General features: G+C 42.0%; 1 protein-coding gene across 2 annotated transcripts in view; it reads right to left on the bottom strand.

Annotated features, from left to right (window-relative positions):
- Nucleotides 1-9,900: 9,900 nt before the first annotated feature.
- The window catches only part of NOL4 (nucleolar protein 4), a 198,360-nt gene continuing 189,701 nt past the window's right edge, over nucleotides 9,901-18,559 (bottom strand). For both annotated transcript variants that reach the window (XM_075084957.1, XM_075084956.1), the window contains 2 exons: nucleotides 18,104-18,184; nucleotides 9,901-11,831 (listed from right to left, as the gene is read on the bottom strand). In XM_075084957.1, the coding sequence (XP_074941058.1) occupies nucleotides 11,638-11,831; nucleotides 18,104-18,184 (275 nt within the window). In that variant the 3' untranslated portion in view covers nucleotides 9,901-11,637. The remainder of the gene's footprint in view (nucleotides 11,832-18,103; nucleotides 18,185-18,559) is intronic.

The following is an 18,559-nucleotide window of genomic DNA, read 5'->3' on the forward strand; positions in this document are numbered from 1 at the left end:
TGAACTAGCAGCTACACTTTTCAGGTAGGGATGGTGCCTTTTAGATGATCACTCTGCTCTCTGAACTAGGACAAACCAGAAATGAATTATAGCTTTAAGAGAGGCTAAAACCCAAACTCAAGTGGCTTGTCTGGACTCCAGGGCACAGGAGCTGAGTATGCAATACTTACCTGGGCCACACCGATCTGGGGTGCACCTGCCCCTTGAAGACGCTGTTGTGTTTAAACACACCACCTCCTTTCCTCTTCTCTCCTTTCCAAACCGCAGTGATTGTGCTGCCCGTGTAAATGCACGTACATCAGTAACTACTCCAATGTGAAACAATCCCAATGTAGACAGAAACATCTACTTCATCATTCAGAAAGAGCTGCATCTATTTTGGTTATCTCTACCAGTAGGTGTCATGATACAGCAACCTGTGAAAATTCTTGGTGTAGTAGGAGATAAAGTGGTTAAATAAACACTAATAGTTACAGAATTCTATTTAAATTATTGGCTGTCAGTGGTTAAAAGGCAGTTAATTTTGCTAGATGTTGCCACCCAGACATTAGACGCCTTGTTTTGGGTGTGCTGCAAATAAAAAGCCTCTGTTACTACCCAAATGATATTTTTTTTGTACCTCTGTGATATACCTCATTCCCTTGTTCCAGGAACAGTACCTGCCCTTCAGTAGGACACAGTAATAACGGGGTGGGTAAGTGACTGAGGAGTGACATCCTCTGAAGAAATTAATGATAACCTCTCCTTTGAAGAAAGAGGTTCAAAACGAATGCCACACACGTTTGCTACATCTAAGAGCAGTCCGCTTAGCTGTTTCTGTCGCACATTAAAGCACGCTCACAGCCATGTCCATTTTTGTGATTATCCTGATTTCATCCTTCTGGGGGGGAAAAAAAAAAAAAAGCTGTGGGAAATTAATGAAAAGTAATGGTGATGTGTCAGATGGCAGGGCTAACTAGGATCATCCCCCTTCAGGAGTGGTGTTGTGCCCCAACGAAGTTGCAGTTACAAATGCAAAAACATAGCAAAGTATGACCAGAACTGCATGTCACACTTTTTCCCTGCTCTTCCCTCCTGCTGGGGGAATGATGAAATGTAATAATACTTTAAATAAGCATGAAAGACTGTCCTATTAATAACCACATTCCAGAACGGGGTAAATGACCAGAGAGCAAGGAAACTGTTTTAGCATAGGCACACCTGTATTCACGGACACGAGCTGCTGCAAAATACGATACAACACATGCTTTCGTTCGCCTTCACTGTACCAAGCCTGCAGAGCAGCAAGCACTCTCAGCTCTCACAGACTCCCACGAAAACTGATGCTTGTACAAATACCAGATAGTGTGTTCAGTTTTTAAGCCTTTGCATGTACAGACATGTTGCAATTTAAGACAAATAAAGTAGGAGTGCTTTTAAGTTTGATCCAGTTTCTGGTCTGATGACTTCTCCTGAAAAAGAACTGAAACTTCCTGAACAACTCTCAGGAAACTCAGAATCCTGAATCCTGAATGGGTCCTGCTCCCACTGAAAGCACCTGTTAGAAAGTTTTGAGTTTAGAGTTGTTTTTTGTTTGTTTGTTTGTTTGTTTTGTATTTATCTTAGCCCTTACAAGATTGTGGTTGCGAAAAAGCCCCCCACCACATTACATTAAAAGGGCTTGTTACTGTTCAGTGAGGGAAGAAAAACTGGAGCATAACACCTTATTAGAAATGTATAAACCCTCCTTTGTCTACCCTTGCTTCATGTTCTCAGCAAAGTTCTTGCTCTAAGCTCCAGGTATCATGTAAATCCATTCTAGGTATTCCTAATGATTTTTCAACCCATATTTTGAAGCCACTACTGTGTTTTTAAGGCCTTTGTGTTTACAACTGAATTTCTAGATTCTTAAAGAGTTAATATGAGAATGTGGATATAAGATGGAGTCTTATTAAATGGATTCCTCAGGACAGATGAAAGCAAAAATATTTAAGAATATGCATTTCCTTTTAGTGAAAAACGCCAACCCTACAAATTCAGTAAAAGAGCCATAGGAAAGTGAGAACAAGTACAGCACGAGGTTAAGAAGGCACCACAGAGGTGTACAGGGTTAGCCATGAGGAGCCCATGAGTGACCTCTAGTCAGGCAAGACTTTGAGCTCTTTTAGCTCAAACTCACCAACTACCCACACAGAAGCCCTTCCACACCTCTGCCTTGGAGGGGCTGATCACCCAAGTCTTGCCTGAGTGGTGGATGTAACACAACACTGCAATGAGCTCTGCCATCTGCACAACAGAAACAAAACTGCTTAATTGTTAATAAAACTTCTTTAGTTTGACAAGTGTGGGTTTTACACAGCACACCTCCACCGTGTCATGTTGTCATTCCTGAAGGCAGTGAGACAAGATCACTACATTATTTTGGTATCCCAAAACACTACTGAAAATGTTACTCGGGGGGGAAGTCCAGTCTCTGTTGAATTCCTAGCACGAATACGCTTACTTTAAATACACTTTGGGAGAAGAGAAGGCAGTGACACAGGAGCCACTACTGGAAATACTTACCTTAAATCCTGTTCCTAATTACCTGTGTTTTTCTCAACCATAGAGAAAAGCAGCCACCCTCTCCTGGGGTCTGATTTTCAGAACTGCTGCTGCTCAGCAGCTTGCAAAAACACAGGTCTGGTCGTTTGGTGTCAGACTGGGACAGTTTTTCACTTATTTCTTCTTTGGCCCCATTTCAAAGCAATATTTCACTGAAGTGAAATATTCACAAGGAGAAGCTAGCACATTTTACCTGCTTATCATGAGTAACAACCACTTCGGTGCGGTTTACCATTCATAAATTGTAATTGTAAATTGAACATTGTGTTCACGCAGAGTCTAGTACTGGTGAACTGAATTTTACAAGTGAACATTAGCAAATCATCTAGCAGGTTTCAGTGGATGAACATAGGGTCTCTGGCACCCAAACCAAACTCTTACCCTTTTTTGAAGTGGAGGAGAATCAGTTCGTGATGAAAGAGCTTTTTACCTTCATCTTTGGGCTGTCAGCTTTCTAGAAAGCAACATATAGTTGGAGTATTTGGTACTGGCCTCCCAGCTTGGCTGTGATCACTGGAAGAACTATTACGAGAGAAATGTAATCAACTCTGCACTTCTTCTAGGTAAATTATGTGACTGGTTTAATTTTATATCATCTTTCTTACTGTTTTAATTGCAGTTACAACTGAAATTCCACCTTGTCATACTGGCATCCTGTTTGTGAGGTTTGACAAAGCTTGGGATGTGTAAAGCTATGGCTTAGGTGAATGCTTCTCATTTTTATACAGATTTTCTAAGCTCTTAGCCTGAGAGCTGCTCTCTGTTTAACGAGTGCCATCTCTTTCCCCGTTCAAGAGAGGCCCCAATAGCTGTTATTCATAGCCTGGGACAGAACCTGCAACATTTGAACTGTAGGTAACTCTTTCTGATAGTTCACTAATATAAATTTAGTGAATGAAATTTTGACAAGTAGTGTAAACTGTGCCCACTCAAAATGTGTCGAGTTGAGTCTTGACTCAAGTAACTTAAGACAAACAGATCTGGACCTGCAGAGTCCTTTCAGGGCTTGGTGCTCATCAGGGCACCTAATGCCTACTGCTTTCTTTCATTGTATTGTGTCATTCACACTGCATTAGCATAACAATGACATGGCCTTATTGGTGGGGAGCAATAGAGGGCTAATAAAAATCAGTATTCCTGTTAGTATTCTCATTCTCCCTTACAGAAGAAAAGAAGAAAGTCGCTTTTATAGTGTCTAGGATGGGCAGATGGCCCTTTTTAAGCAAAGATTCATTTTCACTTCTTTACATCATAGAAACGTACCATATAGCATGATGTACAGAGTGACAGCTAATAACCACAGTTCTCTCTCAGTTTCTTGACAATGGAATTCTCTTCCAAGTTCTGAAATATCAGCATGAAGTGCCACTGCCAGTGATTTAGGAAACTGTGCCACTGGAAGGTTTTCTGAATACTACTGAAACATCCCCAAAGTGCCCACAATACCTGAGCTGTAGCATTTCATGGACATTTTCCACAAACCCTTCAGCGCAAAAATACCGGGAATGCAATGACCAGTCAAAAGGCCATCAGGAATGAGGGTTTTTCTATAGCATTATACAGTAGTCGTAACAGCATACTCCTACGCATACTGTAGTAATGGGTCTAGACATTGATACCTCTGGGATGCCATCCAGAGGGACGTTGACAGGCTGGAGAAGTGGGCCAATGTGAACCTCATGAGGTGCAACAAGGTCAACTGCAAGGTCCTGCACCTGTCTCAGGACAATCCTCAATAAGAATACAGACTGGGGGATGAACAGATTGAGAGCAGTGGACTTGGGGGTGCTGGTAGATGAAAAATTGGATGTGAGGCAGCAATGTGCACTCACAGCTCAGGAAGCCAACCATATCCTCATCTGCCTAAAAAGCAGTGTGGCCAACAGGTCAAGGGAGGTGATTCTGCCCCTCTGCTCCACTCTGGTGAGACCCCACCTGGAGTGCTGCGTCCAGCTCTGGAGCCCTCAGCACAGGAAAGACATGGACCTGTTGGAGCGGGTCCAGAGGAGGGCCACAAAAATGATCGGACAGCTGGAACACCTCCCCTGTGAAGAAAGGCTGAGTTGGGGTTGTTCAGCCTGCAGACGAGAAGGCTCTGGGGAGATCTTACTGCAGCTCTTCAATACATAAGAAAGAATGAAAGACTTTTTACCAAGGCCTGTACTGACAGGACGGGGGACAATGGTCTTAAACCAAAAGACGGTAGATTTAGGTTGGATGTAAGGAAGAAATTTTTTACAATGCAGTTGGTGAGACACTGGAATGGATTGCCCCAAGAAGTTGTGGATGTCCCATCCCTGGAAGTGTTCAAGGCCAGGTTGGACGGGGCTCTGAGCAACCTGATCTAGTGAAGGTGTCCCTGCCCGTGGCAGGGGGGTTGGAACTAGATGATGCTTAAAGGTCCCTTTAAACCCAAACCATTCTGTGCTTCTACCAGGATCTAAATGATTTGGTGTTTAAGCCACTAAACTTTAGTCAGTAACGATATGGTAGTTTTTTAAGTGAGTGTGTTTTTAAGCCCTTCTTCATCAATGTTTGTAAGGTAACAAAGAACTTGGCAGGGAGAATAGACAGGGCTCTACTGCCTTCTTTGATACCCCAGTCCAAAGAAGAGGGTGGACTTCTGCTCTAGCGATTTCCCCACATAGCAGAAGAAATCTGGGCTCCATATACTCTTAACAAACTCTATTAATAATAATTTTTAAAAAAGGAGTCATCATATGATTTTGTACTGAGACTACTGAAGTTTTCCTAATGTGGACCTCAGCTGCGTGCTGGATACTAAAGATTTATATTAAATGTATAATTTTCTTTTCTGTGTTTCTTTATAGCTTAATATTTGCATTGGAAAGAAAAAAAAATAAAATTGGACATTAAAAAAAATTACCCTGTGCCTCTAATTATTAGAGAACAGATCTGCAAGCTAAACATGCCTTGAGGCTTGCAATTTTCAAACATCAGGGGCAGCAAATGAACGCCGATAAGGCAGCCTGCTGGCTAGGGCAGTAAGAGCTTTTCTCAGCTAGAAGCTATTCCTCCACATAGCAAATCCTTCCCTCCCTGCTACAGAATATGAGAGGATATAAATAGGTCAAGCTTGCGGTGCTAAAGCACTCTGAGTGTGCAACCACAAATAAAATTAATTTAATACAGTTAGGGACATGTTTGGAGAATTAAAAATACTTATCCTCCCTATTCTTCCATTTTTTCCTAGTGCCTTTCCTGTATTTCACTGCATTGTGACCGAGTGTAAAGCAGCACCAAGAACTGATTTGCAACCCTACAATAAGAAAACAGCAGCCTTGCAAGAAAAAGGGAAAAATTATCTGATTTAACTTTCCAGGGGAGCATTAGGGAAAACTTCAATTGAAAGTATTTTCTAAACCCCTTGAAAATTCAGAAACACTGTTTCTTTTTAATTAGCTACTGTGATCCACCCCCCTGTTAAGTCAACAGTTTCCTAGACTCTCAGGGAAAACAAGGACAATCCTATCTATGTGCAATCGGTAGACTGGATCTTTCTCCCAGCTCTCCTTACACCATAATTTTATAGTTGGCTTACCACAGCAAAGGTGTACTTACAAAACAAATTATATATATATAGTCACAATAATTAGAACTCTTTTCCATTGTGTTTCCAGACATTATTAGAAAAGGGAACAAAAAACTTTGCATAAAATATCTTTCTCCACACTCAGAGAAATTAACTGAATTAGGTGGCACAACATAATTAATTTTACAGCTTTTCCAGCTCCTTTGTGCTCCTTCTTTCAGTGGTGAAAAAGAGATTTAAGACGGTTATTTGGGTAAGAGTAAAAAAACTGTCTCTGTACTCTCTTCCCCAACATTTGATCCAGTCCCGAGGACAGCTTAGCAGAAAGAGCATCCAATTTTTGGCCTTTACGTACTGCACTTGGCACATCTGGAGCGAGCTATACTGGGACAGGACGTTGGAAAGGCACCAGCAGACCTGGCCCTGGCATTCACAGATTGCATGGCCTCAAGCAACGCATTTGCCTTTTGTGCCTGATATTTTTTTTATGACATACCGTACCATATGACATCATTCTCAGCAATAAAACATGGGGTGGGGGTGTGTGTCCAAAGTGGCCACTGCTCAGAGACCGGCTGGGCATCAGTCTGCTGGTCGGAGGTGGTGAGTCATTGCCTTTGCATCACTACTTTTTTTATTCTTCACTTAAACTTGAGCCACTTCCCCCCGCATTTTAGCCCTTCAAATTCTCTCCCTGTGCTGCTGCAGGGAGCGATTGAGCGACAGTGTGAGGGCTTCCCTGCCAGCCAGGGACAATCCCCCACAGCCTCAAACTGTGGTAGGCCATGGACGTGCATTTAGAAAGCATTGCTATATGCTTGCTCTATTCTTCTGGTCTGCTATACCAGCTACAAGCTTACATTTTATTTATTATCAGAGCCAAGATACAAGCTAGCAAACAATTGGTCTTGCCCAGTACAGCCATTCTATATTCCTACATACTTACTCCAGTGGCCATCTGTGTGGCATTGCTTGATTTCTGCCATTATTTCACAATTCATTTTCATGTGCCAGTAGCTGGTTTTCAATAGTGGTCGGAGTCAGGGCTAGATCCTGACCCCAGGATCTACTGAGATCAGCTTTTCTTTATATAGAAAAACGTATGTCTTCCTTATGAATGCCTCACAAGCTGTTCAAAGGCAAATTCAGAGGGGTTTTAACAAATGTACAAGAAGATTTTAGCACAGTGCTAGGAACTTGAGAGAAATGAAATTGCTCCTTCTTTCAATGGAGTTTTACCACCAACACTTACCTCCACTTAAACTGTAGTCAGCAGGGACTCGGGTCATTACAGCAAGACTATCCAATCCCTTCAGTATAACTCTGTTTGCCGTTTAGTTTTAGAGTTATGGTAACGTACATGTTCATCTGCTTTTCCTCATTCAGAAAAATTCATTCTCCATACGGGATGGGCAACTTCTGAACTGTCAAATACTTGCTTACCTATACACTGGTTTTCTGTGGCTTTTGATACTCATCGTGGCCGATAGGGTGGTGTTCTCCTTTGATGACAGGCAGCAAGGTGCCAGTCTGGAAGAAAACATTTGACCCCAGATCTCTTTTCATGTATTCTGGCTGGTTTCCCAGCTGACACTGAAAGCAGTAAACAGATCTGGTTAGTTGCTAAGCTGGTTGGATTGTCCACCCCCACAACCTTAGGCTGTATCTAAAGCCCACAGTTGCTTGCCCTATCAATGAAAACTACCCTGGAAATCAGGGAGAGAAGAGAGAATAATGGATAAATGACTTGCCTTCCCAGAGCGGATGTAAGCCTGAAGAGGCTTAACCCGCTGCAACCATGGCCAAGTTTGGTACTTAGCTCCGGCTGGGAATTGAGGGACACTATAGGATATTCTCCCACCATCCCTCCCCTTCCAGCAACCCCCTGAAGACTGAAGGTCTTACAGGACCACTCCCAAGGAAACTCCAGGACAGCTGGGAAGATGTGAGGCTGTTTCAGGGAAGAACAGCACCTGCCAGCCTGCACCGATGAGGTCTGTAGCGAGACATCCATCAACTTGAAGCACTAGTATAATAAACATACTGGATATAAGGATAAGGCTCTTCTGAAGGCAGCCTTAAGCAGGTATACTCAGGAGACATGCCCATGCTGGAAGGGACCGGCCTTATCCCTACAGCAATATTTAGGCTGAGATGATCAGGCATTGATTAGAGATGATGTGGATAAGAGAAGTTATTTCTGGCTACCTGACTCAGTCTGTGGCTGGAGCAAGATCTTCTCCACCTGCACATTTACTGCCTTAGGAGGTTCAAAGCAGGCAGAGAGTAGGCAGCTGTCAGACCTATAATGGATCCAAGAGGGTGAATTTAATGCAATGCTTGGATCTAGTTTTGCACGCACAAAAGTGCACTGAGATTTATGGTCTCTCCCTCACAGGATGGGTCTGAATTTCAGTACCCTCTTAGAAGAAGAGGAAGTTGAAACTGTAGTTGAATCTATGATTGTTCCAAAGAAGAGATTAATAAACCCAATACTTAGAGGTGGAAACAGCTATAGAGTGAAAACCCCATCAGTCTGCTGGAATTTGGCACAGATAAACCACTTGAGGACTGAAAGCTAAGTATCTGTCAGAGCTTTTAGAGAAGGACATCAATTGCTCCTACAGTTGAAGGCAGCCCTAAATATTTCAGAGAAGGCCTCCAGAGGAAGAGGAGGTGTGCGCTGTAGAAGTCAATTGGAGAACTAGCAAAGTAGGCTCAGGGTGGAGCAGGAAAAAGGGGAGACTAGCCATAGGCCTTGAAGGTCATATGGTGACCCCCAACTTTCCTACTTCTCCCTCAAGAAAAGGAGTAAGTGGGGGAGAGGAAAGAGGAGTCAGAGGGTAAAACACTGAAGTAAATCTCTTACCTCCTCATCCTCTAGCCTCTTGTCCTTATCTGGATATAGCAAGACAGCTTGAAAAGCAGTGAGGCTGCTCAGCTGAGAAGCATTCCTGGCTGGCAAACAGCCTCTTAGTCAAACTGCTGGTTGCTGCTTCGTTGGCAGTTTGAGGCACACTGCCCTGCAAAACAACCTTGAAAAGCCAAGGAAACCTTGAAAGCTAGGTATAGTTGTCACTCTTCTTCACTGTGGAAAATGTATGCCAGAGCTTTTCTTTGGCTGAGGACAAAGTAGTGACCTGGCACAAGGTACCTGCTTCATCCCCTCCTGGCATGCAAGCGAAAGAGGCTGTAGGCATTGGAAGGTGGAAGAGAAGAAAAAGGCACTTGGTTCCTAAATAGACTTTTGAATGTCTGGTGGGACAAAAGCTGAGGGAACCACACATATTTGGCACAGACGAGCTAGAGGCTTTCACAGGCACAGTGAGAAGATGTTAGGAGGAAATGCATCTCTCAGATGATGGGTAGCAACTAGTAAGAATTTGCAACAACATTCTCATATCCAAGGATAAGTGCCTTTAAAAAGATACCCAATAGATTTTTAAGAATAAATGTAGATGGGAAAATGGTGTTGCCTCCAGCCAACTTAAAATTATAAAATGCTAGTGACTCATATTTCATGATTTATGGACCACCCGCTTCTACTCTTATTGTTGAAATTATTCATTACAACAAAGCTCCAGCTATATCAGCCTACAGGATTTACTCAATAATTTTGAGAAATGAGGTTTGGGTGTCTACAGGAATTGTAGTAGAAGTCTCCTTTTCCTGTTTAAAGAGAATATTTACAGCTTTCAATGCTATGTCAATTTAAGTGTTATAATGTTTCACAATCATGTATTTAAACACAGAAATCTGTTTATTTACCCAAACAAAACAGAGGAAATGATTCCAGCCCTCAGGTTTTGAATTCTCGTTTAAATATGTGAACATCGGTCCACAACTTAGAGATGTTTGTGTATCTATGTACCTCCAAAATACTCATATTTCATAGGCTTTTTCACATTAATATTCACCAACAGTATCACAAAAGTTCTTTTTCTTTTACATAACTGTAAGCAACAGTAATTCTAGAAACACTAGAGAAAAAAAAGCATAGCAATGTCCACAGTTACAAGAAAAAGTGCACATTACTTGGTCACAATCACAGTCATTACTTGGAAAACTATATGTAACAAGTAGATATAAAATATCACTGATGCCTTAAACTCATTGTCAAAAACGGAATTACATAAAATTTTGTACATGAAATAAGGCAAATTTAGGAATGCACAAGAAACTTGTTATTCAACAAAAGCTAAACAACAGAACAGATAGTACAGTAAGCATAAACTAAGGTACTTTTGTCTATATACTTAAAAATAAGCCTGCCGTAGTGCACAAAGAAAACACCATTAATGTGTAATCAATATTATAAAATAAGAAATAGAGGGGTTGGGAAGAGTGGGGGAGGGGAGAGAAGAGTTTTATTATAGTTGCAGCTGCATCCATTTACAGTTTTGTACAGGTTTTAGCTAGGCCTGGGAATTATACAAACCATACCAGAAGTGTCAATGACCTTCCTCCATAAGAATTTTTCTTTACATTAAGGAAAACAAATTAAACACACACAAGAGTGCAAATTTTCAGATTGTCACTTGCAACCTCTTAACATTCATCATCTGCATCCAATCACAACTAGAGGGACTTGTATAGGACAGCAGCAGTGATCATGGAGTTAGATGAGCTCACCGTAAGAAATCAATTTATCTTTTTTTTTTTCTCAATGATATGTCTTTTTTAAAAAACCCTCAACTCTTTAATAATTGCTAATAAAGCTGCAATATATTACAGAATGGAGTTGAGAATGGTATGAATGCAGGAAATGCATGCTTCCTTTGGAAGGTAATCCGTAGATGACAATTTACAGTCCACGGGGCAAGAATTATCCAGCATCAGGAGTTACTCATTGTAGAAAGAATATGAAGTCAGGGAGAAGGGCACAGTCAGGGGGGTTCAAGAGAGGAAGGGGGGACTTACAATAGCTCCTCAAAACATTTTTCAGGACCAGTGAAAAAGTTTACCAAAGTAAAAATGAAAAATCTTGAATGAAAACAAAAATCTTTTGTTTTGTTTTTTATAAAAATTACATTTTTTTAAAATACAAGATCCTTTTAATTGCAACTGTGCCCTGTAGCAACAGGACATTTGGCAACGCTTTGCCATATACTGCAGCTTTAAGTCCAATGAGTCAGTATCACATTCCACTAATATTGCACTTGGATCTTGAACCACTTTGTTTTTTTAAAACCATCACAGCATCTTCTGTTTCCTCCACTTGTTAGAACGAGTTAATTTCTAGCCACTTTTTCGATATTTATGCTGACACACTAAAACAAAAGCAATAGGCTGGACACAGTAAAGTACCTCAGGAATACCAGAGGTCGAAGTTCACTTGAAGCACCTTAACACATCACTTTATGGATCAAGAACAGTGTGGCATTATGATAATTAACTCTCCTAAAAGACTGTGCAGTAACTGAAGTGTGTGCTCTGGGAAATCAAAATGTCATTAGTGGAAACTCTCAGATAAGACCAGGCCAGTGTGAAGGTCACATGACTCAGTTCTGCTGCAAAATAAGGTTTTCCAGTTCATCTGCAGAACGCAATAAAAATGCGGCTGATTCTCGATACCCTGCCACAAGCTGCCTCACTGCATTTATTTCAGTTGGACTCAGCTGGGGTCTAGAGCTTGAACTACTGGAGGATCCAGAGCTGGTTGCTAACTGCCTCTTCATACTGAGATCTGTTGGACCTGCAGATAACAAAGGAAAAGAAAAGAAGCTTCAGATCTGCTGCCAGAGATGTTTCACACGTTCGTAGCTACAAATGCAGAGTAGCAAAATCTGCTCTCAGCTGAGTGCCAGTGAGAAGTAGCAGAAACAAGCCATAACTGTTCAGTTACCAGTTGCCTTGACAGGAACCGCAGCGATTTGTATTTATATATGACAGGCACCCTTTAAGTTGTACTCATGAAACACGAGGGGCAAGGCCACTGCCAGCAGAAAATTAGCCTCTGGGGAGCATCCCAACAGTGTAAGCCACTTGCACCCCAACACTGCCCTGGGATCTGGTGCTGGAGAGCAGGCAGGAGGTTCATCTCCTGTGCCGCCCCCAGTTCCAGCTGCCATCACAGCCTTCATGGCAATCTGCACGCTTGCAGTTTTTATCACAGAATATCAAACTTATGTTCTCTGGCTATCCATTTTCGCATTTTCTGCTTTAATCAGCATGCGGCCAGATTGTGAATCCCTTACAGACGTAGATAAATGGTCATTCACTTGACTAGCCCTGACACCATGTGATCACTTACATAAACAGCCCATCATGAATGAGATTAGGCTGGTGACAATCTGGCTGCTACACTGAGGAGTACGCTATCATCTGTGGGGGCTGCGTACAGCTGGCAATATATTGCAAGGATCTCGTAAGGCCTGAACGCTGACAAGAGAATCTGCAGCAATCACCATGTTGCATTGGCAGCTTATACCCATACGGTTAGCACTTTTCATCAAAGAATGTTCTTGAGACCCTGTGTGCTGCGTGCAGAAGGCAGCGCTCCAGAGGGCAGTCTGCAGGTTACCGCGATTGGCAAAACCATCTGCCATGATGAAGTTCACCTTTATGTGGAATTTCCCTGGTTGTTTGACCATGGCTATTAATGAGCTAAGGTGTATTGTGCTTTGATGAGATGTTTCCGTTTTCCACTTAACACGATACATTTTTTTTTTCCTCCTGAAGTGTAAATCGGGACAGGAAGAATTGGACTGAGGAGTTTTTTAATATAGCAGGATACAGACGGCCAGCATACCTATCAAGCAGTTTATTACGTGCCAATCTGGAAAAACATTGCTCATTCATTTTGATGGTGTAGCAAATCTAAACTTCTGGAAGGCAGAAGATCTGACTAGCCTGATCTTAATCTTAATACTCTCCTGGAAATTGGGATCAAGTTATCCAAAGCAATTTAACCTGCTTTTCTGTGAGAAAAATGTCACTGTTCAGTTTCATCTGGACAACGTACGTCAATGCCAAGGTTTTCTCAGCATTGGCTTGTTGGATGGACCTTGCTTCCTAAAATGGCTGGAACAATTTTAAAATATAGCATATTCAGCTGCAGAATACAAAACACACCAATTAATACTTTAGAGGTTCCCGTAAATAATCCCACCAGAATCACAAGATTCAAAACCAGGTTCGCTATCTTAAGCACTAAGGGAAAGAGATGTAGTGAATTCCAGAAGCTGAAGGTCTGGCCATAAACCTTACTTATTTTTCTTTCTCTTACGTTGATGCAGAGATACGGCGGAGACCACAAAGAACATGGAGATTGCCATGTCCCCACTCTCACTGAAATTAATGAAAATCTCCTCCTGAGTGAATGAAAGCAGAGCTGGGACTATGAAAAGAACCTACTCAAACAGAAAGGATCCTATTAGATCTTATTTCCTACTATGCAACTAGCATGAACAGCACTTAGCCTCACAACTGTATTATCCGGTTTTACACCCGCATAAATGGACTGACTTTTAAATGACTTCCAGTGTACAAAGGATAAATAAAAGGACAATTAGCTCAGCGAATTTGTTTCAGCGTGACCGCACGCTGCAGGGAAACGATCACAGTGTGAGGAAGCTCAGAGGATATTTCTAAGTAAAATCTTAACCCTGAACAGAGAAGAAGGGTATACAAATCATAAAGCCAGCTGGACTGAATGGTTGTAAGAAGCTGTTAAAGACTTCTATATTTATTGAGGCGGTGGTGAAAAAGCTACCACTGACATATTGAGGGCATTGTGCTCCGTATGAACCTACTTTAACTTTTGTGTTCTTTCCTTGACTCTTATTCATGTCACAGCCAAAACCACACACACAATATATGGCAGAACAGAGCTTCTGTGGCAGAGCGCATCTCTTTCTGAAGTGAAACTGAAAGGCTTTTCTCATTGGTAATCGCAAGTTTTAAGTGATGGAATAGGATATTAAGTTTATTTCACTCATAAGTAGAAAATCCATAGAAATGTGCTTGCTTACATCTCTGAGGTTTTTCTTACAAAAATTGATGACACAAAGTAAAAGCAGTGCTCTGAAAGGAAAACTAGAAGACCAGATGTCCCGTACGCATAAATCACTGTAACTCCTCACAAGTGTTAGGGTCACAGTGATTTACACAAACTGAAGATCTGGCCCTGTATTCCTAGATGTCTGGATTAACTGTCATAAGGAAAGTTTTTTAACTCTTCAGAATATATATATTTGAATCCGTGAAGGTACTGGAAATAAAGTTTTGTGCAAGTGCAAATCTGCAGTCTGCATAGACAAGGAGCCATCAGGAGCCACAACTCCTCTTAGTCTGGGAGACTTCCGTTATATACAGAGGAAATAAGAAATCTTGGATTTTAACTTACCCCAGCTACTTCAAACTACTTGATTTTTTTTTTTTTTAATTTCTATATACTAGGAAAATAGGGCTTGACTTCACTCCCCAACTCCTGCCTTGTACTTAACAAGTCACAGTGCTGTCCTCCCTCCCCTCAAAGAAAAGCCCCCTGCGCAAAATGCCCTCCTCCCTACCCCCCAAAAAAACGTGTTCATGGCTATGGTTTCAGGACAGTGAGTACACCTGTGCCCTTTCAGCAAGGGAAGCTGCATGTGCTGGCTGAGCGCTGAACAGAAAGAGAACAAGTTGTGCTTGATGTGGGGATAAGGATTTTAGTTCTTCTTTTAATTATGTGACCCCTACACCTCCCCTCTAAAGCTTGCCTGTGACAGCCCAAGCTTTATATCTGGGAGAATACCTCACTCAGAGACTGGTCCCAGGAGGTATTATACTGGTCTCAGCTTTTAGCAGCTAACACTGGCAGTATTACTGATTCTTAAAGGTTGTCCAGGCTGCTGTATGCTAAAAATGCTATAACTTATCTGTAGCTTCATTAGTCATACCTGGTTGTTCAGAAAATAAGGAATAAATGCATCTTATTCTTATAGTGTAAATTTTTCCTGTGTAATTTTACCTAAATCAGCTATTGAAACACAGGAACCTACATTTTACTTATCGATACCCACCACATTTCTTTACCCAGACAAATAAATCACAGATATTCTGAAGGCTTAAAATAGCTGGTTAAGGTAGACACTTCATGTATCTCTATCTCCAGAAGCCGACACTACAGATGACTAAATCTAAAGAAAGCTGAACAGCTTCACCACCATTTCTTTTAATAACTATCCTTACTTTAAATAGAACTATTTCCTTAGTGTACTTAATGTTATTTATTAAGCTGCCAGGCTTCACAGGAACAAGTGTATCCTTATACAGAGAGAAAGCTGAATATTTTTGCAATGAATTTTGCAGTGTCAGGTTCCTCCAAGGTGATACGGCACATTTTAGCATACTGCTTCCTATCCTGGAGAACTTCAGGACAATTAAAAAAACTTGATGGCAAACATTATCACGTTCCACAATGTCTGCATGTGTAAGCAGAGATTAAGCATATATCAGAGAGGTGAAGACAGGATAGTTATTTTTATTCATTTATTTTGCTTAGTGCATACTATTATAACTCACAATTGTCACCTCCCATGTTTTGACAACAGCACAACATCTCTTAAGTAGTGGGTTAAACAAATTGCCGGGGCAGATCCTTTCTTTTATACTCTTTCAGAAGAGTATTGTTCCTCTGCCTCTTGCCAAGGCCACCTGACTGACACTTTAACACAGGAATATTTTCGATTTACCACCTCAGTCCAGTTACATAGACCCAATTTCCCCTGTGAGGTGAGATTTTTCTTCTTGGAACCACACCAAACTGAACATGAGAGCTCTGAAAATACACCCTTCATGTGCTAGACAATCATTTATCAAATTAGTTGCTAGGAATATCTGCCATTAAATACACTGTGGGACAAATGGCTTTCCTGTAAATTACAGGACTTAAATGGAACTAGTTATTGGCTCATGTGCTACTCATTAGCAACATGATCTATATCAAATTCCAAAATATGGGTCAGATGTAGATGTGCTGTTACTGACTGCTTAGATACTATCAACTGTCTCAGCAGAAATCCCTTAAGAATTGTATGCTGTCACTGGGTAGCTACCAATCTTATAATTAACAACTACTGAAAGAATAATAAATGTGTCAATGACTCTCAAAATCGTTATCACTATGGCAGATAATAATTTAGAATAATAAAAATAATTCTTGAAAGCTATATGTGCTTAAGCATCTATGCTTCTGCATTAAAAGTTAAGCAACCTTTTTCATCAGTGAAGATGTAAAAACCAGTGGCAGTTATTTACAGAAAAATACATTTGCCCATGCTTTGAAATCTCTCTTGTGCATCTCTTCTATTCCACCTATTCTCCTCTCCCCAATTTTTCCCCATGAGTGGCTTAAGAAGTATGTACTAGATTCCCATATACTCCAATAGAGCTAAATAGAAACAACTATCAAAGTATGCTACTTTTTCCAAATCAGATATATTTATTATTGCAAGAAGGTTTTATTGTGATATTATGCATCTGTCAATGTTTCTTCTCCTCCTGCCTTCAAATAGAGAGCAGATGCACCTAAAACTATTGTTTCAAGTGCTGGGAGATCTCAGATCAAGAGAACAGGGACTAATGAATTGGACCTTTTAAGCTTCTTTCTCCCTTCTACAGCTTTCCCTCTGGAAAACATACCTTCAGCTAGTTGAGACAGCAGAAGAAGCTGCCGTGTTGCCTGAGGAAAGAGATGTGAAAACAGAAATGCCTATAGCCACAGAACACCATGTATTTTCAACAATCAGCAAACACACTGGTTTGTGATTAAATGATTATGTGAGGTCCTCCAGTAATGTCTCCTCTCCACCATAGGAGATTAATCATGTGGTACACCCCTGTCTTGCCTTAATGGCTGTCCCCTGAGATTTGTGCAAAGGTAGAAAAGTAGGATACTGTCCAATATATCCACAGATATTCCCTCTCCGTTCCTATGGCGGGGGCAGACTAATACTTGCATATGCCATGTATCTGATAATTTGAAGAGGAGGAGGAAGGGAGAAGAGAAATGTAGGGATGACCTTAATATAGAATTTAGCCAGCACTTCCCACAGAGAAATTCCCACTGCCGCCATGACATAGGTCAAACCATTTAACTTCTCCCAACCTCACATTTTGCCTTTTTAAAATGGGACTAAACACGCCCTCCCAGGTTCCTAACACTATTACTCTTGTTCTGTGTCTCTTCATGCCCCAGACTCCAGTGGTGTCAGAGACAAGCTGTTTTGTCTTTCCTCTCTCTCTACTTTGATGTCATCAGGGTAGCACCGAGAACACAGAAGACAGCACAAGAATAGAGGTATAAAGAAGAGCTAGAGAGAGCAACCACAGCAAAAATCCCATTCAACCCCTACATCATGGCCCACCATGCTGCGGGCAACCCAGACAGCACTTCAAGAATTAGCTACATACTGGATATTCTCAGCTGGACTTTTTCTTTTTCCTAGTTTATTGCCAGTGATGCTACTGATCATGCAAATGCCAAGATTTTACATAAGGTTACAACTTCACTAAATTTGAGGGTGCAGAAATGAGACACCCTCCCTACTGTCACATGCAAAAGTGGACAAGAGTCCTCGACCCTCCTCTCCCTGCCCCAGGGCAGCATGGCTGTGCTGATTGCTGGGGCTCAGCAGCATCAGCTCTGGGAGCTTCCCCCAGCTACCCTGTCATCTTCAGCAGGGCTGCACTACCTGAAGGACCAGGAGGCAGAAGGACTAGGAAGGCTGATCTGCATGTGGCTAAGAGGCCTGGCTAAAGTGGGGAATGGCTGGGAGAGCGCAGCCCTTCTGGGCCTCTGGAAGGGAGCAGCAGGGAGAGGTGAGCGGTGCGGTGGGAGTCTGGCAGCTACCAGCTGGACCATGGGACCATTGGTCATGGTCTGTAGGCCTGCCTGTGGAAGAGGAGGCTGAAAGAGAAGCCTGCCTGGGCTCACGATTTGCTTGTGGTGTGAACATATTCAAGTTCGGCAGGAGGACTCACCTGAGCTGGAAGGGGACTGGACGTTTGTGGTGCCTGGGATACAGTGCTGAGTTGCGGCTGTGGTGGAGGTAGGCTGCACATCTGTGTAGAGAAACAGAGACACAACAGCTGCTTTTTCTTATGATGACATGAGGGCATGTCCTGCATAGCCAGCCTGCCATCGAGTCTGAAACACCCTCTTTTTACACACACAAAGGGAAATTACTGACTTTTCTGCCTAGAAAACCCGGCAAGGATGCAGAAGAAACAGCCCCAAATCACCTGCAGGAAACCCAGCAATGGCAGCAGAAAGACTCTCCACACCTCTTAGGGAAAATGGACTTCAGGGAACAAAGTGGCTGTGGAGAACAAGTCTCTGAAAAGCCCACCCTGGCTTCAGAGAATACTGGCAGCTGAGAGAGGGTGGACAGCGACCCACTGGACAGAAACACATGGGGAGACAGGGTGATCTCACTC

Source organism: Phalacrocorax aristotelis, chromosome 2, assembly GCF_949628215.1.
Source record: "Phalacrocorax aristotelis chromosome 2, bGulAri2.1, whole genome shotgun sequence".
In the NCBI taxonomy this organism is placed as follows: Eukaryota; Metazoa; Chordata; class Aves; order Suliformes; family Phalacrocoracidae; genus Phalacrocorax; species Phalacrocorax aristotelis.